Source organism: Echeneis naucrates, chromosome 12, assembly GCF_900963305.1.
Source record: "Echeneis naucrates chromosome 12, fEcheNa1.1, whole genome shotgun sequence".
Taxonomy (NCBI): Eukaryota; Metazoa; Chordata; class Actinopteri; order Carangiformes; family Echeneidae; genus Echeneis; species Echeneis naucrates.
In genome coordinates this window covers 18,624,739-18,640,353 of record NC_042522.1, presented here as the reverse complement: position 1 = coordinate 18,640,353, position 15,615 = coordinate 18,624,739, and the positions used below count along the sequence as shown (strand labels likewise).

General features: G+C 41.4%; 1 protein-coding gene across 2 annotated transcripts in view; it reads left to right on the top strand.

Annotated features, from left to right (window-relative positions):
• The window catches only part of ap3b1a (adaptor related protein complex 3 subunit beta 1a), a 47,654-nt gene that overhangs the window by 12,894 nt on the left and 19,145 nt on the right, over positions 1-15,615 (top strand). For both annotated transcript variants that reach the window (XM_029515907.1, XM_029515906.1), the window contains exons 7-21: positions 2,480-2,662; positions 3,375-3,530; positions 4,398-4,495; positions 4,681-4,735; positions 4,829-4,900; positions 5,256-5,318; positions 5,405-5,537; positions 5,665-5,774; positions 6,085-6,261; positions 7,444-7,630; positions 8,912-9,042; positions 10,484-10,625; positions 11,774-11,954; positions 13,994-14,147; positions 15,542-15,590. In XM_029515907.1, coding sequence (XP_029371767.1) covers positions 2,480-2,662; positions 3,375-3,530; positions 4,398-4,495; positions 4,681-4,735; positions 4,829-4,900; positions 5,256-5,318; positions 5,405-5,537; positions 5,665-5,774; positions 6,085-6,261; positions 7,444-7,630; positions 8,912-9,042; positions 10,484-10,625; positions 11,774-11,954; positions 13,994-14,147; positions 15,542-15,590 — 1,891 coding nt within the window. The remainder of the gene's footprint in view (positions 1-2,479; positions 2,663-3,374; positions 3,531-4,397; positions 4,496-4,680; positions 4,736-4,828; positions 4,901-5,255; positions 5,319-5,404; positions 5,538-5,664; positions 5,775-6,084; positions 6,262-7,443; positions 7,631-8,911; positions 9,043-10,483; positions 10,626-11,773; positions 11,955-13,993; positions 14,148-15,541; positions 15,591-15,615) is intronic.

Genomic DNA, 15,615 nt, shown 5'->3' with positions numbered 1-15,615 from the left:
ATGGTTTAAAGAGAAAATAGGAAGGCCTGATGACAGAGACAACATAGGAGTTTGTGCAGCTGTTTTACCGTGATGGATCTATTATCCAGCCATTACAAGATAAATGATCGATCCCTCCCTTTCTACCCCTCTGCAAAATTGAAATGAGAAGAGAAAGGAGGGGCAGGGCAGCGGTGGTGGAGTGGAGTTGTGGGGGGAGACTATGATTAGGGGATAGGTGAAACGCCCATTAATTTAAGTCTAAAAGGAAGGAGAGGGAAGAGACCAGGAGAAGAGCAAGCACAGGGAGGATAGGCCGACCCCACATCGGGCCATCAATCAAAAAGGCGCACGTTGTCTCTGGCGTGATGACCCAGCACTCTCTGCCTCCCTGGCACCCTAATTAGAATTCATAGCAAAATAGATGCAAGGAAACGGTTTGGGCCCTTCATAATTTTATAGGAAATTTATTGTTATTAGAAGAACCATTTGCTTAGTGTGATTTTTCCATTACCGGCTTGTCACGCCGGGTAGATAATATGGTCGAAGGCGGAGAGGGAGGGGGAGGGGGTGTGTGAACTCCATAGATTGGGGTGTCAGTTTTGTTGATGGTGCATGTAGTTTACCTTGGATGCTGTGTCTAATGGGGGAAGTTGGTAGAGAATGCACAAAGCCTTGCCGGGGGGCTCCACATGCTCAGAAATGGTGCTGCCTGTAATAGCCTCAGAGACAAGAGAGGCCCGGGGAGAGCGCCAGGCAAGAAAGACGCCGTCGTGCACACGCTCGCACTGAATGTATACACTGACTGAGCCCTGCTGTGCTTTAATCAGCTGTGAAGATACTTTCATATTGATACAAACCTGTATTACTCGGGATTGTATTTATTTATTCTGCCCATCGGAACGATGCTCCTCACAGGAATGTGGCTCTAAACGATTTCTTCATCACATTGGAAATAAAAAATCCGCAAACTAAGTTGATCTTGGTGAATTTACATCAGTGGGATAATTGTTAATACCCTTTTATTTATTTTTGTTAAAGATAATTTATGGAAAATACAGGGAATATTATGCTATAAAGAACAAACTCACATAGTTTTACCATTGTTGTTTATTTTCCTCTTATTATTGTCTTATGATTTGTAATCACCTTACTAAACATTGATTTGTTTGAGAAGTAGGACCATTTTCCCATAGGCGTCAACGCAATCAGAACAGTGGAATCATTGCCTCGTCATTGTTAGAGTGGAGGTTTGTCATTGGCTTCACGTTACGACTCAGACTCTTGGTCTGTTTTATACACGGTTGTTGGCCAGAAGTCATGAAATTCTCTCTGGCTGTCAGAACATGAGGTCACAATGACCTTGAACTTTAACCTTTGACCACTGAACGTAAAGATTTACTGAGTACTGCAATTAGTCAAGTGAGAAGTAGAATGCTTTTCTCATCCATCCGTCTTCAAGTGTGACTTTTTGAGATTTTTTTTTTCCCCCTCTGTGCCGCTCAGTAAATGTGACTTTGTCGGTCGTGTGATGCCATATTGCATCTGTATGATCCTTCAGTGCTTCATTCATCAGGATCAGTAATGTGAGTGTCAGAAAGGTCAGTCATCTTTTGGATTTAAGGTCCAGATTTCTTAGAGAACCTACAGGCAGGAACCGCTCTCATACACACACACACACACATGGAAATGCACACACAATCAATGCAGGCTCATGACAGTGCTGATGGGTAAATGCTCTGGGTTCCCACAGGGCCACTGGGGGCCAGGAGGCTTTAATTGGGAAGACCGGATTCTGTTCCCTCTCTCTTCTTCTTCACCCTTGCCTGCTCGTGATAATGCTGCTTGCATATTAATACACCACCTTGCCACTCACTCAGTCTCACAGTCAGTCGGTGAGCCAGCAGGCAGTTGGACGATGAGGGAGGGTGCTAGGTAGGTGTAGAGAGAGAAAGACGAGCTGGGGGGGGCATGAAACAGCCAAATGGGTTTTTTCCTCCGACCAATGAAGTATAGTTGATTATTGGCTCTCTCAGCTGCGGCTCCCTCCCTGTGCCCATTTCCCCGTGAATTGAACATAAAATTAGGTTTGTACCTCAGAAGAGTTATAATTTATGGGGAAGATGTAAGAAACACTTATTGATGGGTTGTATAAAATAAGTCAGTTACAACTTTAAGAGCAGACGTTTTCCTTCTAATTATAATGTAACTACTTATAAGCTGAACTGTGTGTATCATAATCAGAGCAATAAATTGGCATTGTGTTTATTGTGTCAGAGTGCAGTAATAGAACCTATTTTGATCAGCATCATACGAGTGTTTTATTTCTCCGGAGTCTCTGATTACAGCTTCTTTAAGAGTTGCAGAATGTTTTGTTTTTGTTTTTTTTTTTGTCTTTTAATTCGAAAAATTGTTGGAGCTTCCATTAACTTGTGTTTTATTAAGTCTGGATGGAAGTAGAGAGACAAAAAATAGTTTCGGCTCTTGATTGTTTCTGTAGCTGGTGGCTGGCAGTGTGGTGATGGCCTTTGAGGAGGTGTGTCCGGACCGCATCGACCTCATCCACAAGAACTACAGGAAGCTGTGCAACCTGCTGGTGGATGTGGAGGAGTGGGGCCAGGTGGTCATCATCTCCATGCTGACGCGCTACGCCAGGACGCAGTTCATCAGCCCCTGGAAGGAGGTGAGCCACTTATGACCCTGCAGATCAGAATCCATCAGTGCAAATCCACCAAATGTATTTCTTTATGTTCGACTTTGTAAGCAAATGTGGGAAAAACTCCTGCTCATGCCAACTATCTAGTTAGATGCAAGATACATCCTGTCCTGTGCTGATGCACGGCACAGGAAGAGACACATCCGCCACTCAGAGTCGTAATTATCTACAGTCATAAATATATTGTTGAAGCATGAACCTTGTTTTGTCAGCATGTCCATTTGAACTGAAGGGTGAATCTGATGACAGGCCATCATTTCCTTTTTGTATGAACATAGCCTGATTCTCTAGGCCTCACTGTTAGGTCAGGACTGAGCCTTCATGGTACCTACTTTACCAGCCTGAGCCACTGGGACGCCCATAATAAGTAATATTTCTTATAAATTATAGCATCCCACTGCCCACTTTTAAAACACCTGTTATACAAAGTATTTTTAATTTAGGAGAGCGGATTTAATTGGCTTGGGGTTGAAAATCACACACAGGCAGGGAAGTCCATATAAAGACATGCTGAAAGGCCTCAGAATGCACTGTGCGTCCACCTAAAGGGTTTTAAACTACGAATCACATTCATAAAGACAAGAAAAGCTTGATGTAAATAAAGCCCGTTGACCATTTCCCACTTCCCACTTCCTCAGAGGGTTTGTTACATTAGTATGACGTGTTGTTTGTCTTTCAGGACGCTGTTTTTGATGGGAATAACGAGAAGACGTTCTACGAATCCGACTCAGAGGAGAAGAAAGACCAGACAGAGAACAAACCTTACATCATGGATCCGGATCACAGACTGCTGCTAAGGAACACCAAACCTCTGCTGCAGAGCAGGAACACAGCTGTGAGTCAGACATGGTTTACTTTTAAAAAGCATGACTTCTGCTACATTTTCGCCTTGTAAAAAAACTAAAATGGAACCTTTTGGAATCGTAGCTGGACAACTTTTTTGTTTTGAAAATTTGGTCTTATCAGCCTTGATTACCGGTGATGAAAACTACATGGGTAACAAGTTAGAGAAAATGTCCTAATCCTTGTCCAGATTTTAATCCTAAAACATGTTTCTTAGTGTGACCCTTAGTGGTTCTTAGTGTGGCCCAAGCTCATATCCCAGCACGGCAAGTGCTGCCATACTGCACCACCCAAATTGGAAAAAAAAAAAATATATATATATAAATCGTGAGTGCAGATCTCCATCACCCAAGAGTCTCAAGGTCTCTGTCGCTGTGTGGCAGCGGGAGGAAAAATGCTCCCAAATGAAAGTGTTGATTAAAATGTAACACGCTGGTTCTTTACTCGTGACAACACGGTGACATCCTCCATCTTCATAGACGCCTGAACCCTTTCCGTCCTGCGTGCAACGATGGACATGCGTCCGCTGGCTGTTTAAGGCGCGGCTGAAAAATTACCTTCATAAAGCCACGTCATGAGGGCCTTTGTGGAGCCCTATTGAAATGCATGTGCTTTGTTTTAGTTGACAGATGGCAGCACCCTGGAGATGGTGTAATAAAAATAATGAAGCACCTAAAAGTGTTTTTCCAAAAGCATAAAATCAAGTTAGAGTTAGAAGCTTTTGCACGTTCTGTGAAGTGGTTGAAGATCAAAACAAACGTAAAAGAATAAAAACCAAGAAAGGAAAAAAACGGGTGTAAAAGTTTATTTAAATAAGACACAGTAAAGTGCCTTTCTGACTGAGTTTGTGCTTTTTCAGGTGGTGATGTCTGTCGCTCAGCTCTACTGGCATCTGGCCCCTAAACACGAAGTCAGCATTGTCACAAAGTCACTGGTCCGACTGCTAAGGAGCCACAGGTAGAATTACACCAGACCTATATTTGCATTAACTTTAAGTTTGTGTCGAGTCTGTGACGAATCACGTAAAGGTAGCTGTTCATGTCTTATTTGACTATAAATCAGGCCTGGAAATGTGAAACTTGTTTTTTTTGATGCTGACGTGGCTGTATGAAGATGATGTCATCTTGTTTCTGTTTTTGAAGAGAGGTTCAGTACATCGTGCTCCAGAACATTGCCACCATGTCCATTCAGAGAAAAGTGAGTGTTTGTTTTGATTTTTTGATTTTTTTTTTTTTAATCTGTACACTCTGTGATGCAGGAGGTTAAATGACATCAATTATCTCCAAACAGGGGATGTTTGAGCCTTTCATGAAGAGTTTCTATGTCAGATCTACAGATGCCACACACATCAAAACACTGAAGGTAACACCCACTATCTACATTCATTCCCTACAGTGTGGGCGCTGTATGTTTGTCAATAAGCACATTTGCAGATGCAGAGCAAAATGTCTTTCATGAACTAAAATTGGTGTGTAAAACTTCCAGCTTACAACTTTCAGGTCCTCACTTCCACGTTTTGTTTTCATACATTTTCATATCTGACAAAAATGTTTCTGCATTTCTACAAAGTGGAATGTCTCTTTACAAAGGTCAATACACAACAGGAAGCTTTAAAATTGTTTAATTTAGAAGCTCAGACATTTATAATTGACCTTTTCTTGAGCCTGCATCACAACCGGCATATTAGACATTAAAGATAATCCTCTTTGCTTTACAGTTAGAGATCCTGACCAACCTCGCCAATGAAGCCAACATCTCCACCATCCTGAGGGAGTTTCAGGTTTGTGTTTTGTTTCATAATGAATGAAAGTTAATCATCATTAACACTTTGTTTTTTTGAGAGTGTTGAACTTCTCTTTTCCTCAGACCTATGTGAAGAGCCAAGACAAGGCGTTTGCGGCGGCCACGATCCAGGCCATCGGCAGATGTGCCACCAACATCTCTGAAGTGACGGACACGTGTCTCAACGGTCTGGTGCTGCTCCTCTCCAACAGAGACGGTGAAACACCTGCAGTTATCCTTCAGCATAACCTTGATAGGAAAATGGGCAATGTCCAGTTTTGTGTGTGTGTTTTTTGTTTTTTGTTTTTTTTCTCGCAGTGCAAGAACTTGTTTTGTCTCTGCAGAGACGGTGGTAGCTGAGAGTGTTGTGGTGATTAAGAAGCTCCTTCAGACTCAACCCACTCAGCACAGCGAGATCATCAAGCACATGGCCAAGCTCTTCGATAACATCACTGTACGATTACATTTACATTTACTCATTTGTCAGGCACTTTTATCTGAAGTGATTTACAATGAGGGAATTGAGTAGCGCTTCAGTGCAGTAGTAGACCTTGGTATCAGTATTAAGTCTTGATCTCATGCACTTCCGACATAGATACATTTAAGTGCAACCAAACTGCCAGTTAGAGATATTAGGAGAGGAGCTACTTTCGGGAAACGATGACATTTTAAGAGCTTTTTGAAAAAAGAAAGGGATGTTCCTGCTCCAATTTATTTGCAAGGATGACAATGCCAGGTGACATAGTAGTCTGCTAAACTTGCAGGTGCCCATGGCACGAGCCAGCATCCTCTGGCTGATGGGCGAGTACTGCGAGAGGGTGCCAAAGATTGCGCCAGATGTTCTTCGTAAGATGGCGAAGACTTTCACAGCAGAAGAGGACATTGTCAAGCTACAGACCGTCAACCTGGCGGCCAAACTGTACCTGATCAACTCTAAACAGGTAACCAATAAAACAGGAAAGACCGTTGTGTTGTCGACCCACTTGTGAGGGCTGGACTGCTGAAGTAGTGCCCTGTTGGCCCACCCTCATTAGCTGAGTTTGCTTTGTTTCAACCCTTCATCCAGTTCTCCTTCTAAAATTATATTTCAGTTTTCAAGTTTGGCCCATGGTATCAGTTCCCATCAGCTCTTTCACCTTAAAGCTGCCGTCTTGTCCTTGCCTGTTCTTGTGATAATTGTAGACACGGTCAATGTTTGAGACTGATATCTTTATGTAAAGTAACAATTTAGTCATAAAACACATAAGGAACATTACGTGGCGTGCCATTTTTGCATTTGAGCATGTCCATGCACGGCCCTGGTGTATCCTCTGCAGCTCGGGGATAAGCGTCTGGTTTAAATATAGAGCTGTGAGAGGAGCAGCTTTAAAGTAATGGTGCATCTCCTTGAACAGCTTAGTGTCTACAGGCCCATTCAGTGAGATGGGCAGACTTTAGCCTCTGAGCTTGGTTTATGAGCCCAGACCCCCTTATCCAAAATGAGCACATCATTAAACCTTTAGCTCGATGCAATGTGTTGCAGGAGACACAAAGTCAATGCTGTGAAGGGTTTGGGTTGTACTGCTGCCTTCATAGCAGCAGTAAGTTTTCTTTTTATTCCTGCCAGTACAACAAGTCAATGTGCAATTCAGTTTATCAAGGCTGAAACCAAGGAAATGTACATGATGTGGTCCCGTTTGTGTGGCTGCAATATCTCAGTCACGCCTTCAAGGAACGGTGACTTTTAGAGACTGAATCCTTCCGAAAGAACGAATCCAGGTTACTTTTTTTTTTTACTTTTATTATGCAGTTTTTGTTTGGCCTTGTGAATCTGATATCTCATTATTGGCCCAATGTGACACTTTTTAGATGAGAGGAGTGGTTTTGGAGCATAGCATGGCACTTAGTATTAAAGCTGGAAGCAGAGTGACTTGGCTACTGTTTCTAAGATTCATTGATTAAATATTGTTTATTTAACCCCCCCCCCCCAAAAAAAAAAATGAAATGAGAAGACAGCAAGTTGTGGCTTTGTTGACATCTTCTGCACAGAACATTTCACAAAACATCGTTCATCCTAATCTTGCCTCCTGGTGCTTGTTTATATTTGCTGCCTTTACCGTGTCATCCTACTTTTCTCTTCTCAGACCAAGCTGCTTACCCAGTACATCCTGAATCTGGGCAAATATGACCAGAACTATGACATCAGAGACCGAACCCGCTTTATAAGACAGCTAATAGTCCCCAATGAGAAGAGCGGTGCCCTCAATAAGTACGCCCGACGCATCTTACTGGCCCCCAAACCGGCTCCAGTGCTGGAGTCTTCCTTCAAAGGTAGTTCATGCATTTATAATATCAACCTCTTATCCTTATTTTGAAATGTTAAATAGCTTATGATTAAAAACCGTTCTCCTCCCATGTCTGTCTGGAAGTTCATCTGAGCGAATCGCTGAATACATATTAACTGGACCTCTATTTCACATTTCACAGGTGGCTCCATTTCCACCGGTATGCAAAGTTGATTCAGCCAGTGGTTTTATTATTCTGGTGTGTCTGTCTCCCTGAAGGGCAGTTAGGTCAGACCCCTTTACCTTGAACTAATGAGATGGGTAAATTATTGGGCTAATGCTAACCATTTTCAGATACTGAGCGGGGAAAAATCTCTCTCATTTAGCTGTCTCTTCTCTCTCTCCCTCCTTGACAAAAGGGACAGAAACAGCCTCTTACAGCATTAAAATTCAGAGGCAGTTTGCACCTACTGGATGTTTATGGAAAGCGTTAACCACCCCTGTCATTCTTAATATTCAAGACTGAGGTCTTTTTTTTTTTCCTTTCTTTCTTTTTTCCTCTCTTCTGTTAGCAAAGCATAGTTTTTAGAACAAACCTCCCAAGGCACAGACACTGATTATCTTCCTGTGTCAAGCACGAGGAAGATAAAAGAGGGAATCTGTAGATCTGATCGTAATTGCATGGAGGGAACCTCTAGATTCTTACTTAAAGCTCGGTATACGTTAGCGTGTCGTGACTCGCTCTTCCATCAAGGACAAGCTGAGATTACTGACGTTTATTGAACTTTATTGTTAAATTTGTTGAGCTCTCCTTCTTTTCGGGTTGTTTATCAGCCTGTTCATCCCGATCTCAGTAGGGCCCTCGGCGAACTTCTTTAGAGCTTGCAGAAATATTTATTTGGCCTCAACTCTCATGAGCTGATTTGGCTTTGGTGGTCCAAAGGTGAAAGGTCAAAGCTGCAGTCACCTCAAAAAGCACAGATTTGGCGTTTTCATTGTGACATCTCAACAAGACCTTAAGGGAACATCCTCAGATTTGGCCCAAATGTCCACATGGACCTGAGGATGAATTTGATGGACAAAGGTCAAAGTTCAGGGCCTCCATGACTTCCTGTTCCTGTGAATGCAATATAACAGAAGAAGTCAGATTATCTCCAAGTCTACATGAAAATGTCTTTACTGCTCACTGGATTTTACTCGTTCAGAAAACATTTTCCAAATCAGTCTTTAGTGTCAACACACCAATGAGTGATGTCATGGTGGGATGGATGCAACCATGAGGTGGTAATCCTTCGTTTTGTTTCATTTGTCTTCCCTCGACTTTCAGATCGGGACCGGTACCAGCTGGGAACCCTCTCCCACAGCCTCAACATCAAAGCCAGTGGCTACCAGGAGCTCTGTGACTGGCCGGCGGTTGCTCCCGACCAATCTGTGAGGAATGTGGAGGTCATTGATCCGGTAAGGAGCCACATAGCAGCACTTGACGTGCCCCTAATCCAAACTCACAAATGTTCATCTTCACTTTCACTCTGTCAAACATAATGACACGTTTGTTACTCTGCACACATTAAGACATTTCTTCATGTCTGACATGAAACCTGTGTTTGGTCCCAAGAAGCCTCTGTTGTCTGCATTGATTTGAAATGCATCACCATTTACTGCTGCAGTTTGGGGATTCCTTATGAATGATGTGAAAGTGATATTAAATGATTTTAAAGTGATGCTGATTGCACTATTTCCACAGAGAAGCTCTCATTATGATGCCATTTTATTTCGATGTTGTTTAAATCTCAGATAATGGTGTAACTGATAGATTAGCAAATATTTAACAATTCAAAGGAAAAAGGGCCCCAAGGGGAAACTTATATACTACACAACAAGGGTCACTTCAAAACACTCATTAATGACTGTGTAATAATAATACCAGGGGTCATGACTGCCGAGGCTCCCCAGCACTTATTCAGCATTCAATGAAATGTAGTGGTGTCTGAAATAACAACGATCTCTTATCTATCTGTCTCCCCAGAGGGTGTGAACACCATCACCCTTCTGGAAATATAAATATAAGAAAACAGATTATGAGCTCAGCATTTATACTTTAAAGCATTAAACATTAATACTCAATTTTAAAGAACTGAAAGTTTTGGCATCTTTGACGGATTAGTCCGTTATTGATGACTCTGTTCTCTCAGTTTTATTATGTCCATGATGTCTGATCTCCCACTGCACACTCATTTGGTGTTGGAAAAAGACTTAACTGGTTTCCAACATAATTATCTTCTCACCACTTGACGTCTAACTTTGCTCTGAATAGATAATTGAGCACTATTTGATAATCAATACTTTCAATGAGCTAGTTCTATGTTTGTTTTTCATGCTTTGCAGAGTTAAATGTGTAAAACGCTTTCTGTTGTGGGTTCTGTTTGTGTTAGGACAATTATCACGCACACCTGCTCCATCCAGCACAAACATAAGAACTTTTTTTTTGTCTTGTTACAAGTTAAAGAACAAAAATTACACAAATTAAAGGGCAAGTGTTTTTCAGCGAGTGATACTATTGATTTTGTTATTTTCTTTCAGCCAGCTGCAGCTTTATTGTTGTTGCTTTATTGCAGCTAATGGAAATCCTAATAAAACAATAAAAAGGGAACAAAAGAAACTTTATTTCTACTTTTAAATACAATTTGGATTTAATGAAAAGTATATCAGGACTTTTCAAACACTGGGTGCTTTGCTTTTTACTTTGAGATCTTCTTTTGAATCCTTGAGTCGTTTGTCAAAATAAAATATTAGTAACACTCAAAATCTCCAAGTTCACTCCTACTTAAACTTCAAATTTCCAATGTAGTCATTTAAAATCTTCTCACCCCCCTGCCTCCCCTTGTCTGCATCTGTTCAGGTGAAAGAATGGGCGCCATCAGTCGGGAAGGCCAAACAGCCCAAGTCTGACAAATTCTACTCCGATGATGAAGACGAGAAAGAGGATGAAGGCTCTGAGAGCAGTGGCAGTGAAGGCAGCGGCAGCAGCAGCAGCAGTGAAGGTTTGTGTCAGGCTGTCTGTGGAAAAGATTGTGTTATTGTGTAGCATTTAAAAAATTTTGTTTGGCAAATGGTACAAATGAATAAATATAAGTGATACAACAGCTTACAAGACTTACTGAACAGCAACTCGATGATGAACACTCAGGAGCAGTTGATGTATTTGCTGACAGTGGTCTCATTATTACTTCTTCACAATAAAACCCACAACGTGTCTCTTGATTTGGATTTAATGTGGCACAGCAGCAGTTTCCTTTAGAAGAAACTTAACAGCTCTGACATGAAAGCATCGTAAGCGTAGTAATCTCAATCTTTTCCAACTTGTTTATATTTCAGAAATGCTGGCAGCTCATAATCAATACAGAGGATAATAATTTCTTCTTTTAGAGCTTTTTATTTTATTGATTATACTCAAATATTTAGGAATGAATGTAGTGAACCCACTAATCGGTTCTCCCATCTGTTATTTACTTTCCAGTTTTCACTATTTTAGCACTTACTGTCACTGACTTATCAAAGTGATCGGTCTTAATACCTTAAGGAATGTATGCTTTCATGTTTTTAAAGGCTAAAAGATTATTGTATTTCATTTTATTCTTTTAATAATTGCAGCTTTTCAAGAAAATTGTTCTCTTTTCCAACTTTGTGACGGACTTACAATAACTTCACCCACTCATATAGAATATATACAGAAATGTTGCTTTGCATTCTGAACGAATGAATTGTTTTTCAGCAAATTATTAATTCTACTGGTATAAATGCAATATTGATACACACCCTTCCTCGTGGAAAACGATTACAGCTTGAATTATCGCAAGTGTAATCAGTGGAAACAAACCTTTTATTTTTACTCCGTGTTGATCGTAAGATAATAAGCCTGGATCTCATGTTGCATCATTTGGTCTGAATTGCTTGTGTTGGGGAGCTTTTTTTCTTTTTTCTTCTCACAATTCATTTATAAAAATATCCAGAACAAAATAATAGCACCTTTAATAAAATACAAAAATAATATAACAACCAAGCTTAAACAAAAGAAAGTTGATTCCATTCAAGTTTCTTAGTTTCTCAGTTTTGTGTTGTTTTTAGGAAAGGAATTTGTGTAAACAGGAGTTCTTTTCTGTGTTAAATATGTATATGAATGTCTGTTCAGAGTCGGGCAGTGAGAGTGAGGACAGCAGTGAAGATTCAGAAGAGACCTCCAGTGACTCTGGGAAGAGTTCCAGTGGATCCGAAGAGAGCTCCAGTGAATCCGAATCAGAGCAGAAGAAGAAGAAGAAGAAAATGAAGAAGATGGCATTGCAGAAGAAGAGCAAGCCAACTGCTGCTGACAGGTACAGTGAAATCCCTCCAGTCCGTTAGCCTCTGATAGCATCATTTTTCTTCCCTGTGAATTTAGCGAGCCCAGATGTTTCCCGTTTCCTTCTCTGTTTCCCATTCCGACTCAGCTAATGAGACAGGTGTGTGTTTGTGAGAAGCATCGTAGTCATAAGCAACAACAAATGTGAGCAGTGCTTTCCTGCATCAGTGAGCTCAGTCTCCATCTGTTCAAAACTTGAGCCATTTTTATAATCTCCATGACAGCCCACCTGCTGGCCCCATTCCTCCTTCTGTTCACTTTGAGTTTTCCTTCCCTGAGCCCACAAACATTTTCACTGCATCCACTTCAAACACAAATAAATTTTACTTACATCAAGGAGCAAAACAGCATTTTTCTAAACTCGTACTCCCCTTTTTTATCTGCAGCATGTACACCCAGGCCAAATGACTCTGCAGCTGGGAACGCAAAATCACAATTAAACTACAAACACCACAGATACAATGAGCTTGTGGATTACAGAGAATGTTACAGGCCTGAAATAGCTTTCATAAACAAGTGGAAGTGTGTCACAATGAGGCTCAGACACGACAACCTCAGGAGGAGACACCATGGATCTGTTTCACCAGCCTTTTTATACCTAAGAATTAATGAGTAAATGCCATTAGAAGTAGGGGGCCAATATTCATGCAGAAAACCTAGACTGAGGTGATAGGCAGCTTGTTTACACAAACACATCAGAGATTGAATAGAGACTTAAAGGTAAATCTGAAACATGCACCATAATGTTGTGCATTGGATTTCTATTTTAGTTAAAATGGAAAAAGGTATCGGTGATAATCAGAATCAATAACAATATCAAAAATCGTATGTGCAGGTGCAACTTTAAGAGTCTGCGGCCAATAGTAAGTCTCAGATTAGTCCAGTGTACATAGAGAATCATCAATAATGATTAAAACTGTAACAAATACCTGTTTTCCATTTGGCCCACATACACTTATTGAAACACACTGTATACACACTGCCATTTTACACCATCTCTCTCACACACACACACTCAGGCAGGCAGAGCTGCTAGAATATCGTTAGTGTGAGTTCCATTAACAAGCTAATCAAGGAGAATTTTCCTCCAGTAGCGTAACCCACATTTACATGGTTAATGGATAATGACTTTTGATTGGTCATTTAGCAGCCTGGTGTTACCAATGAATGAGATTTAAGTCATTACTGCTGAATATGCTCACACACACTCTCTTACACACTGGCAAATTTACTTTCTTATGCACTCTACTTCATTTGCTCACAGACACACAAACTCACACAGAGTGTACCTGACTCCGCTGTGTGACAGGCCGCCGGCTGACCCTGTTCTCTCCATTAGAGAGTATAATTAGAGCAACTCACCCCAGTGCTCAAACACACACAAACACGCACACACACACATACACACAGTAATTAGAGCAGCTCACCCCAGCGCTTCCACAACAAACACAGCATAATGCCCTCATTATGGCCCAGTCATTTCAGGCAGGGCCTAATCAGGCCCACAGTGATTTATATCACTTTTTCCTGTTCGCAGCAAATGAAATCTGTAGGCCAAATTAATACTGGCTTTTCATCATCGCCCAAGTTAAAAAGCCAGTTACCGTCACAATTCCCCTCATTAATTTAACGGCTGAAAATCCCAGGCAGGCGGAGTAAACACTCATTATCAGGACAAATTGAAGAGGGACAGAGCGAGTGAAAGAGAGAGGAGAAAGATGGGAAAAATCTTTCTGCGTGAATGCAGCATTGAATTAACTTCACAAACAAAAACAGATTGATTCTTTGTTGTTCTGAGAGCGATGAGCACAGGCTTTCGGTTTGGAGGGAAAAGAAATATCACCAAGTTTGCTTTGTCAAGTGGTTCCTAGAATATTTCTATGAAGCTATGACTGATTTGATGAGAGTAATATTTTAAAAGCAAAATAAAGGCACGGCACTGTTTGTTTTTTTATTTATTTATTTATTTATTTACTTATGTGAATGTATTGGTGCTGTTCCTGTGTGTTTCAGTGACTCCGATGAAAACGGTAACGGACCTGTAGCCAACACCAGCAGCTCATCGTCTGGCAGTTCCTCCGCCTCGGAAACAGACTCTGGGGACGACTCGGACTCTGACCCTCCTGCAACGCAGAAGAAGAAGAATGACGTCAAGTCCAAACCCAAGGTGACGTTTATCACTATGTTGGAGTTTTGATGGCTCCATAGAAATATAAAAATGACAAAGACACACATAGACTCAGGATCCGAAGAGCCTTAAACCTGCATTTTATCTAACGTCGGATCTGCCTTCACTCCTCCTCATCTCCACCTTCTCTACCTTGTTTTTAAAAAAATTCCAAGATGGCCGACTGACGGCAGCTCACAAACCATTGGCTGATGTCATTCAATTCAAAGAGAGCAGGCTCGTACAAATGTAATATTTCTTCAGTTCTTTTTTGACGTGCTCTTTCTGACTCGAACGTTGATTGACATCGAAATTGCAATAATTAATTTGGTTTACAAATATATTTCTAAGTCAGATGATATAAACCTGTTTATTATGTTGTTGTCTTCAAACTGCTTTTACTAGAGATCAAATATGGACAGCAGACAGTCATGTTACCATGACAGCAGTTTACGCTTATCTTCAGCTCAGTTGAAATCATCCCTGATCCAGAATGCTTCTCCAGTATCTGCAGCGCATCATGTCTGAACTGTAATGTGATCATTGTGAACAGGATCACAGAGAAACACCCATCACTCTCCTGATAACTCTCCCATGTCCTCCCCTGGGCAGCTGCTGTGCACCAGGTCCACATGTGGCATTTACTCTGTGGGATCTGCTTTTACTTCCACCCCTTCATGCTTTTTTCCACCCTAAAGTCTTTCATTCGGCTCTGCCCCCCCACCCACCATCTTTTTCTTACCTGCTTTGCTCATTGCATTATTTCTCGCCCTCCCTTTCCCTTTCTGCACCGTGAAATTCTCATTTTGTCATTTGGGCATGGCCTATGAATTATGCATCCCTCTCTCCCCTCTTTCCTCCCCTTTCTCTTTCTCTCCCTCTTTCAGATCTCCATTTACTAACAAGGTTTCCGTCTCTATTACCACCACTGGGCGTCAATCAGAGAAGATCTGATAAGATACGGCCTCTAACTTTATTGTTTGTTTTCTCTTTCAGTCCTCACTCTCTCATCCGTCCCTGTTATTTTTTTCCTGTAGTATGCAGAGTGGAATTTTATGGTTCTTTATGTGACGTGAGTGGATCCATGGTTGGTTAGAATGGAGTGATAAAAGCGCTCGTGTGTTTAAATGTATTTTTATTGGGCCCTATTGAGGGTGCGAATTTGAGACGTGTGTCGCAATTCCCACAAGTCAACACCTGCCAAGCCCGGCTTAGTCGAACTGGGTGGTGTGTAGCGTTTTAGACCACTAGTTGAAAATTTCAAACCTTTTGCATATAAATGGAGGGGAGGGGGTCGGGATCGTCAGAGATGAGAATTGAGACATTTCATCAATTCCAACCTCCTCCCACCTCGTGTGTTCGCTCATCGCCATCTTGTTATTTTTGATTTTCAGGTGGAAGTTAAGGCCAAGAAGGAAGTCTCCCTGCTCGATCTAGACGATTGTGAGTTTATCTGCACATTGACACT